Source organism: Gadus macrocephalus, chromosome 6, assembly GCF_031168955.1.
Source record: "Gadus macrocephalus chromosome 6, ASM3116895v1".
Classification (NCBI taxonomy): Eukaryota; Metazoa; Chordata; class Actinopteri; order Gadiformes; family Gadidae; genus Gadus; species Gadus macrocephalus.
In genome coordinates, this window is record NC_082387.1 from 5,200,398 (window position 1) to 5,211,437 (window position 11,040).

General features: G+C 46.5%; 1 protein-coding gene across 1 annotated transcript in view; it reads right to left on the reverse strand.

Annotated features, from left to right (window-relative positions):
* The window catches only part of LOC132458758 (integrin alpha-8-like), a 62,760-nt gene extending 51,720 nt beyond the window's left edge, over window positions 1-11,040 (reverse strand). Inside the window, 8 exon segments of the mRNA XM_060053055.1 lie at window positions 381-425; window positions 549-674; window positions 3,821-3,866; window positions 5,008-5,069; window positions 6,824-6,947; window positions 7,192-7,292; window positions 9,920-10,050; window positions 10,509-11,040. Of these exon segments, the coding sequence (XP_059909038.1) occupies window positions 381-425; window positions 549-674; window positions 3,821-3,866; window positions 5,008-5,069; window positions 6,824-6,947; window positions 7,192-7,292; window positions 9,920-10,050; window positions 10,509-10,699 (826 nt within the window). The 5' untranslated portion in view covers window positions 10,700-11,040.

The following is an 11,040-nucleotide window of genomic DNA, read 5'->3' on the forward strand; positions in this document are numbered from 1 at the left end:
TTGGTTCTCATTTAAAAAGGCCTGCATTTAGACTGCAGACATTGGAGTTCAAACCCACAACCTTTCGGGTAGGAGTCAAACTCCCATAACCACGTTCCTGCAACGTCCAGTGGGTCTAGCGCACTCAGATCACAGGTGATCTAGGGAGCTTCTTGTGTGGTTATGTGACCGTTTGATATCTATTGAGATGAGGCCTCTCCCGGGCCTGCGGAAACCCAAAGTGCTGCACCCCTGGTTCTTATCCATTCCTCTGATCACACATGGAAGCAGTGAATGGAGGTTGGTGGGGGTGCATGTTGTGTGCCGAGGTGGGTGGTGTTTGTGAGGCAGTAGGGGTGTTGGTGATGAGTGGCTGTGATTTATTCTGCTGTTTCCCTCACCTTGCTCCGAGTCCCCTGTGAACTCTCCCACGGCCACAGAGTAACCTAAAGAGCATTGACATGTTACATTATTATTAACCACATACATAGACTGTATTTATAATGCGCTTTTATATGAATATAGAAGTATATGAGTATAGAACAGGGCTGTGGCTAGTGTGTGTGTACCAAGGTAGCTGTCGTCGTGTGTGTCTGCAGCAGCACTGGTGTGTTTCTCTCCTGGAACTCGTCTCAGCACCGCCTTCAGCGAGTAACCATTCAGTATCTCAGCAATCCCTGCTGTCATCACCTGACCTGCGCACACATTCACGCCCACACGCACACACACGGCCACACACACAAACACACACACACACACACACACACACACACACACACACACACACACACACACACAGACACACACACACACACACACACACACACACACACACACACACACACACACACACACACACACACACACACACACACACACAGGCACGCAAACGGACGCACACAGGAAAGAGGTAACAAGGTTAATCTGGCAAACAGCCTAAAGCACAACATCACCAAGGATAGCAGGAAAAAACACACCGAATGCCCCTGAAGGCTGGACTTTTCAATACCCTGTTTGGGGTGTGTATGGAATATATGCATGCAGACACGCATGCACGCACATTCACACACAAACACCACTTCCCATTCCTTTCCTCTATGGTTTAAGAAAAGGTCAAACAAACAGAGGACTTTTTCTACGACGGCCCTCAGCCAGTCATCAATCCTCCAAAATGTGTGGACGTGTGTGTGCACTGACAGGGGGAGAAGTCTGCCCTCGTAACCCACTGGTCTTCCTACTCCCCCACTCTTAGCCTCTCTCTCCTTCTTTACCCCTCACTCTCCCCTCTCTCTCCTTCTTTACCCATCTCTCTCCTTCTTTACCCCTCACTCTCCTTCTTTGCCCCTCGCTCTCCCCTCTCTCTCTCCTTCTTTACCCCTCACTCTCCCCTCTCCCTCCTTCTTTACCCCTCTATCTCCCCTCTCTCTCATTCTTTACCCCTCACTCTCTTTTCTTCTTTAGAGCACTCACTGCGCTTTCTCGTTTCTCTTTCTTCCCTCTCTATCCCCTCTCTCTTCCCCTCCCTCTCTTCCCCTTCCTCTCTCTCTCCTTCTTTACCCCTCTCTTTCCTCTCTCTCTCCTTCTATACCCCTCTTTCTCTCTCATTCTTTAACCCTCACTCTCCCCTCTCTCTCATTCTTTACTCCTCTCTTTCCTCTCTCTCTCATTCTTTACCCCTAACTCTCTTTCCTTCTTTACAGCTCTCACTGCACTCTCTACTGTCTTTCCCCCCTCTTGCACGCTCTCGTTTCTCTTTCTCCCCTCTCTTTCCCCTCCCTCTCTTCCCCTCCCTCTCACTCTCTTGTTCTTTCCCACTCTACATTTCTCCCCCTCTCTTCTCCCCTCTTGCTGTCTCTCATGCCGTCTCTCATGCAGCCTCAATCTGGTGTTTGTTTTAGAGGAACAAATCTTCATATCCGTCTCATTTTAAATGTCCTATGCAATTTATGAGACATCATGCTAAGAACCGTAACAAATGGGCCCCTGTAGTGAACCAGCTGTATTAGATGCTGCATTACGTTTACATTGATATATTTATTGATATATCTGTGGAGGCTCTCGCCATAATGAGCGAGTCCAAAGGCTGAGCATAACAGCTGAATATTAAGAGTCCTTAAAGTCTAGGCTGAGTGCTTTATTAACATTTGGAGGAAAAAGCAGGCTGGCAGACAGTGTCCAGAGAGACACAGAGACAGAGAGAGAGAGAGACACACACACACACACACACACACACACACACACACACACACACACACACACACACACACACACACACACACACACACACACACACACACACACACACACACACACACACATGAAAAGAGAGACAGCGAGAGAGAGACACACACACAAACAAACTGATGCAGTCCAAAGAGTCCATTAGACGTGGCGCCCGGTAAAAGCACGCTGCTTAGTTAAATATGTACAAAATCAAGATGTATATTGAATAACAATGGCATATTTAAAAGACTTGGCATATGTGTAGATCATGTGAATTATAAAGAGAAATACTTTTGTCCATTTTTTGACCCTCTTTGGTTCTCATCTCCCTTTCTACTGGGATTCTTCCTGACCTCTTGTAAATCACCAACCCTCCCTCCATGCGTCTCTCTTCCTTCCCTCTCTCCTCTCGTTCTCTTAAACAGACGACGGGCGGTGGGTCGTCAGAGCAGAGGTTAAGATGAAGGCTACAGTCTGAGGCAGGGTCCTTGTGCAACCGATCAGTTACCGTCCCCCCCCGGCCCAGTGCCTCACCCAACGTACCAGGATTCTGTTACCGCCAAATCAGTCAAAGTGATGAGAGATCAGCCAGGCTGGGCTGGATAATCACCCGTTTCACCACACAGATGCACACATACACACAACACAAGCACGCACTCACAAACCAACGCACACACGTGTCTCTCACACCTGGGCTTTAGGGAGTAGCTGTCCAGCTGTGTCCACACTCATTAAGGGACCTCATCCCTCTGCTTTGTCTAGCTGAGGCCCAAAGAACTGACCTCAGCGACTGTACGTTTCATCTACCACAGAATCCCTCTCTCTCTCTCCACCTCTCACCACTTCAGTCACTCCTCTTCATACTCTCTCACTCTCATTTATCCTCCATTAAGTGTTCATCTGTCTATCTATCTGCCATTATTGAAAGTATGCATAGTACATTTTGTATGGTGAGTGTAGTATTTCATATCCTGCCATGTGCCCGTTCATCAATTCAAACTGACCTCTATTAGCTCTTTGCAACAGGTTTTTACTATGAACTCCTTGAAAACTGTTTATATTTCCCTCCAGCCTCATCTCTCCAATCTTTATGTTCCTCTCCACACCTTTCTCATCTGCTCTTCATGGTCAATCCTTAACAACCTTTCGCTCGCTCTGTCTTTCTCTTTTCTTTCTCTCTCTCTGTCCCCCTCGATTGATCACTATCTCTGCACTGTGGGGAGTTTGTCCATTCCACTCCAGTCCATTGATCTGATCATATCAATATAATGCCCAAAACATCCACTTCCTGTGCCAGAATGATGATGGAACATAAACAGGGGACATTGGGGGTGAGTAATACTCCATGCACAGGCAGATCTCACTAATAAAGAATATGAAGTTACAACATTTAGGTGAGCACACTTCATAGTTCTGTGAGCATTCATGTGTACGTGTGTTTGTGTGTGTGTGTGTGTGTGTGTGTGTGTGTGTGTGTGTGTGTGTGTGTGTGTGTGTGTGTGTGTGTGTGTGTGTGTGTGCGTGTGTACTAGAAGGGTATGCTTCCTGGCATTCTCTTCTCTGAAGACTCCTCTAAAGCAGTTCATATATGCAGGGAGAACAATGAGGTTTCAGTTACCTTGCCAATAGAAGCTTCCAGGCCCACCAACCACCAGTCGTCCTTCCTGATAGAGTTAAGTGAGTCACAAGACATACATTTGTAAAGATTATGTCAATTTATTAACTCTATGTGTGTGTGTGCGTTTGTGTGTGTGTGTGTGTGTGTGTGTGTGTGTGTGTGTGTGTGTGTGTGTGTGTGTGTGTGTGTGTGTGTGTGTGTGTGTGTGTGTGTATTATGGTGGCTTTCATAGCTAGAGTTGACATCCTGTTGAGCATGACAACTTCCTGTACAACAGGGTTAAGTTAAAGCATACGCTGGAGGTCAAAGCTCAAACTGAGAGCTTTGGGTGAGAGAGAGAGAGAGATAGCGAGAGAGAGAGAGAGAGAGAGAGAGAGAGAGAGAGAGAGAGAGAGAGAGAGAGAGAGAGCGAGAGAGAGAGAGAGAGAGAGAGAGAGAGAGAGAGAGAGAGAGAGAGAGAGAGAGAGAGAGAGAGAGAGAAATAGCTAGAGACAGAGAGAGAGAGAGAGAGAGGGAGCAGGAGACAGAGACAGAGATGATGTATTTGTTCTCTATTATTTTCCTATGGTGAGGTCACATAAGGATGCTTGGGGGAGTCTCCTAAAGTGACAAATGTGGTCACAATGCGCCTTGTCTGTAAATCTCTAAATGGGAGCCTGATGTTGACGTTGTTTCAGCATGTCAACAATACTTAATGGAACAATGTTGTGTGCAGTGTTGCAAAGCAGGACAATACATCAATGTAATATCCAACATTTGGATAGGAATAGATCTCACTGGAGATCAGATTATTGTTACCCTGAGATGATGAAGGCCGACTTAGCCCTTCTGCTGGTTTTAAAGGCTGCCTCACCGTAGAGGGGGGCTGACTATGTCATATCCCGATTTCTATTGAAGGTTCCTCAAATGGTTTCTCATCTAATCCTAGCTATCTTTGTTGTATACAGGGAATGGATTAACCTAGCGATTGTTAGTGCTTGCCATTTGTTTCTATGAACATCCTTACTGTACTTGCAGCGATATTTAGCGTCTGCTAAATGCCCTAAATGTAAATGTAAATGTCAAACATTTATATGATAGACAGTGATATTTGCGCTGTTGACAATATCCTTTAGCTCTAGGCTGTGCTGAGGTGATGGCATGAAGGTGTGTGGTGGCGTGTGGCGATAGAGACGCGCGGTCGTTACCTTTGTGAAGTCCACACTAAAGCCCGCCTGACAGAAGCCCTGGCCCTCCGGGTCTGGGTCATCTGAAGAAAACACAAAGCAAGCATGTCAATGCAGAACAACACACACAAACAACCATACACACACAATCCCTACCCCCATCCTGCTTTCATTAAATTCTTTCCAGTACCTGTTCCTCTATAGATCCCTATTTCTCTTACACACACACAAACAAATGTGCAGTGCGCGCGCGCACGCACGCACGCACACACGCACACGCACACACGCACACACACACACACACACACACACACACACACACACACACACACACACACACACACACACAGACACACAGACAGACAGAAGAAAAATAATAGTCAGGTTTTCAGAGTTCTCGGAAAAAATGTATTTGAAAGTGTACAATTTCAAATGAGAAATATAATATTAGCATGAATAAAATAAATAATGTGAATCTCCAACCAAACCTCCTGCAGTGTTATTCACCATGACAGTCCAACTACCAAACTCGGATTTACTTATGAAGACAGCCCAAGAAATTGCTTGGGGGACAACCTGGGGTGAGGCTAAACTACTCGTTACTACACACATGCACTTATGCAACAAACCGCTTTGTGTTTGAGTACTTGATTAGTAAAGTAATTCAGTCTCTTTGGTCATAAATTCACTGTAGGAAAGCTGCTAGAGAGAAGGCCCCACATACACCTATATAAATTCATTTATAGTAGCACCATCTGTGTTCAAAAGTATTTCCCTCTCGAGAACCATTGAACAATTTTACAACCTAATCTTTATTGGCGCTTGGTTGGTCTACATTGGCATACAAGCTGAAATCCGTATAAGCACAAATGGCCTGAGAATGAATACGATTTAACCTGACTTGTATGTACATGCATACACCAATGTGTATGTGTGCGCACACATGTGTGTTTGTGTTCGTACGCACGCATGTGTGTGCACGGGCCGATGTGTAAACAGTAATGGGTGTCTGTGATGTATGTTTCAATTTGAATGCATGTGTGGATGTGCATGACCCCGTGACCCTGAGGACTGAAGTTCATGAGTCGGAGATTTAGCGACGGGTTAGGGGCGAGCGTTTGATCTGCTGCTCACGATAAGCTGCCTGATAACCTCCAGGACTCTGGTGGCTCCTGTCTCTGAACATTAGGGGGACTGGGATCAGGAGAATAGAGAGGGTATGACTGGAGACATGGGCGGGGCCGGGAGGTAGGGGGAGAGAGAGGGGGCGGGAGAGAGAGGGAGAGAGAGAGAGAGCGAGAGAGAGAGAGAGAGCGAGAGCGAGAGCGAGAGGGGTGAGAGAGAGGGAGGGAGAGAGAGGGAGAGTTGGAGAGAGAAAAAAGGGATGGAGGAAGAGAGAGAGGGGGGCAGTGAGAGTGAGAGAGAAAGAGGGAGAGATAGGGCGACAGAGAGGGGAGAAAGAGAAGTGAGAGAGAGCAAGAGGGAGAAAGAAGGAGCGAGAGAGGGATATAAAAGAGAAACAAAGAGACAACATAGATGGAGCTAAAGGGGAAAAATATAACCGAAAATGAATGCATTTCCTTTGATCTGCCGTTGGATCTCCTCTCAGTCACTCTCTCCAGATCATAAAGCTTTGCTTAAAAACATCATAAATGCCACAAAATGCATTGAAACGATTCAACTGACAGGAGGGAGAGAGAGGGGAGAAGGAGGAAGAGAGAAAGAGAGCAGACAGACAACAGAGAGGGGAAGGGATAGGCTAGGTCGAGTGGCCTAGCCTATCTCCTGACTCCCTCGGGGTCGCGAGGGAGTCAGGAGATGGAGGAGGGTGACTCACTGGTCCTGCAGGGTGAGTACTCTGCATAGGCGCTGAAGTTCTGCACGGCCACGTAGCACGTCCCCACGGGGTCCCTCTCCCCACTCAGCTTCACCGTCCGCCAGTGGTACAGAGGAGCACAGGCCTGAGGGACAACGGGATACCACACATCAGAGAATGAGACAGTGCAGCTAGAGACAGGAACTTAAGGAATTTCCAAATCACCTACCGTTGGTGCAGATAAGGCTTCGCTAAAGACACAAGATGCTTCTCTAATCGTGTCTTTTTTTCCCTTGCAAAACTAACAAAACTGACTTTAGATCAAATCAGTTCTAGAGTTGAATTAAGTTAAGGTACGAGCTGTGTTGTGGGATCATCCAGTCACTCACCACTACTTTGCCTTTGTGTGTTCTGACCGACGCACCGAACCACTGGTGAGACTTGAACTCAAGAGGCTCCCTGCTGCCGTTCACCTTAATCATCCTGTTATCTGGACAGATACACAGGGTTAATAGAACTATAGAGCTATATATCTATAGATAAAACGATAGATAGATGGATAGATACATAGGGTCAATAGATAGATAGACAGACAGACAGACAGACAGACAGACAGACAGACAGACAGACAGACAGACAGACAGACAGACAGACAGACAGACAGACAGACAGACAGACAGACAGACAGATAGATAGACAGATAGACAGATAGACAGATAGACAGATAGATAGATAGATAGATAGATAGATAGATAGATAGATAGATAGATAGATAGATAGATAGATAGATAGATACATTGATTGATTGAAAGATAGATTGATCACGGGAAGAGAATCAGAGACTTTATGAAAGTGTAACGCTAGATAGATGGATAGATAGATAGATAGATAGATAGATAGATAGATAGATAGATAGATAGATAGATAGATAGATAGATAGATAGATAGATAGATAGATAGATAGATAGATAGATAGATAGATAGATAGATAGATAGATAGATAGATAGATAGATACATTGATTGATTGATAGATAGATTGATCACAGGAAGAGAATCAGAGACTTTATGAAAGTGTAACGCTAGGTCATATTGACTAATGCTAATGTTGATCTAGTCTCGGGGGGTTCTCTATTGCGGAAGGAGGAAGCCTGTAAGAAAATGATGAAACACCATTTGCTCAGAGCCATTTGTCGGTTGACTGATGGGAGACCCTGCTCATAAAACAAGCAGCACTTCAGAGACCTTCAGGGGCCCATGGGATAGGGGCCCTCACTCTGAGCCCATCGCAAACTCTCAAATCTACATCTATCTAAAACACGCGCACGCACAAAGACACACACACACACACACACACACACACACACACACACACACACACACACACACACACACACACACACACACACACACACACACACACACACACACACACACACACAAAGGCATGAATACATGCAGACACACACAACATTGGTAATTTAATGAACAATGCAGTCAAAATCTTATGTCAGGGTGAACCCATCACAGTTAAATTAACCTCTCTCGTGTGTGTGTCTATGTGTGTATGTGTGTGTGTGTGTGAGTGTGTGCGCGCACCGCGCGCGTGTGTGTGTGTGTCCGTGAGAGTTTCGTGAGAGTGTGTGTGTATGTTTGTAGTCCATTTGGGAGATAATTGCTCTACTTGCAAACAGATCTTTGCCAATATTATTAAAGGCCAGCTGGGTCTGCTTAAAACCGTAGAGTCTTCCCCCAATAAAACACCTCTACTTAACACACACACAGGAACACAGAAACACACACACAATCACACACACGGATGCTGGCTCACATAGTAACATTCATACACACCTACACACACCATATACACACACACACACATGCACACACAGGCACACACATTAAGATTCACACACACACACACACACACACACACACACACACACACACACACACACACACACACACACACACACACACACACACACACACTCACGCACACAGGCACAGATATTAAGATTCATACACACTCACGCACAAACACACACACACACTTTTTTTTTCTTTTTTGTCTAAATATTAGCCTTATTGCTATCGTATCTAACTATACTACACCGATGTGTGGTAAAACACACCGCACAATTGTATGCTGACCGTCTTTTCTCCTTGCTTCTGTTAAAACACTTTGGGGTTGGTTGCATTGGGGGTTCCCGGGGGGGGGGGGGGGGTATATATCTGTAAAACAGGAGAGCTCTGCTCTACTGTATTCACCATGTGCACAAGTATCACACATGATCTCACATCACATACATCTGCACTACATCACCCAACGATGGATTCACACACACACACACACACACACACACACACACACACACACACACACACACACACACACACACACACACACACACACACACACACACACACACACACACACACACAAACACACAGACAAACACACAGACACACACACATAGTGTACTTGTGTCTTAGCCCATGGTTTGTACGCATATAAATAGGTACACAGTAAATCTGTAAGAAATAGTTACCATATCCAGACATCCAGTATCTTTCTCTCTCTCTCTCTCTCTCTCTCTCTCTCTCTCTCTCTCTCTCTCTCTCTCTCTCTCTCTCTCTCTCTCTCTCTCTCTCTCTCTCTCTCTCTCTCTCTCTCTCTCTCTCTCTCTCTCTCTCTTTGCAATGAGTTACACTATGTTTTAAAACCCATATTCTGCCAGCATGAACAGCCTGCTGAGACATAGTGCCTGACAGATTGAAAGATAGATCGAAAGAGAAAGACCGGGAAAGAGAGAAAGAGAGAGAGAGAGAGAGAGAGAGAGAGAGAGAGAGAGAGAGAGAGAGAGAGAGAGAGAGAGAGAGAGAGAGAGAGAGAGAGAGAGAGAGAGAGAGAGAGAGAGATCAAAAGGGAATTGTGAACAGGGATGCAGCAAATTAATAAATAGCAGATTTCCCCAAAATCATTCTGCTGTTCCCTACCCCCATCCCTCTCTCTCTTACTGTTTCCCTGTTCCTCATCCCTCTTTCTTTCACAATTACAAATTATGTACACACACATTTCCTATGGCCCAGATGCAGAGGAAGGTTTGGGGACTCACTGGCGTTATCGAAGGGTATCTGTCTGCAGCTGTCGGCCCCGCCGGGCCAGGGGCAGTAGTAGACGGCCCCCGCCTCCACAATACCTGGCTGGGAGGTGTTGGCCTTGGGGGCCCCCACCAGAACACTCATCCTGAGACAGAGAGGGAGAGAGGGCGATGGAGAGGGGTAGAGAGCAGAGGGCAATAGAGACGTTTGGGGGGGGTGGGGGGGACAGAGAGCAGAGGGCATATAGATGGGTGGGGGGAGAGAGAAGAGGGCGATAGAGATGGTTGCGGGAGAGAGAGACGGAGCAGAGGACGATAGAGACGGGTGGGGGGAGCAAGGGAGAGGGAGAGACAACATGGGGGGGGGGGGGGGGGGGGCATGTTGAACTCACGTCGTTTTTAAGTTGACCAAGAACCGCCGGATGCTTTACGAATAGGTTTCACTTGACTTTATACATAACATCTCATTGGGTTTTCTATTTTGTTCTGTTCTATTCAGGCAAACAGTTTGGTATTTGGGCAAGCGAATGGAAATTATTTCTTCCCTTTCAGAGGTTACTTGAACAATAATTAACTAAGTATATTATACTAGGTGGGTGCTTACGTGTTACTTTCGGCGGTCGCTTGGTAGAAGTCCACTGAGTATCCAAAGTAACTCCCACCGGGTCCCCGGTAAACGGCGGGACGGTCCGCCTGGATGTTAAAACTCCAGACTGTAGAGAACACCGACCAGAGCACAAACACACATCCTCGGAACGACCTGGGAGAAACACTCAGGCAGTCCCACACACTCATCGTCTCTGGGAATAAAAATAAATCCTGCAGAAAGTCCGGGATATTGCGGAGGCTATAGGTACACCATTAGGCAGAGTGGGAGAGAGAGAGGGAGAGAAGGAGAGAGAGAGAGAGAGAGAGAGAGAGAGAGAGAGAGAGAGAGAGAGAGAGAGAGAGAGGGGGAGAGAGAGAGAGAGAGAGAGAGAGAGAGATGAACGCCTCCGTGCAGGTATGGTCCTCCTCTGCTCGTCCAGTCCCCCACAATGTCAGTTAAACCCGTTCTACTCGCTCTGCACCGAGCACCAGAATATCCTGCATGGACCCTCCACCACCTCAAGGTCTGCCAGCTACAAGACTCCCCC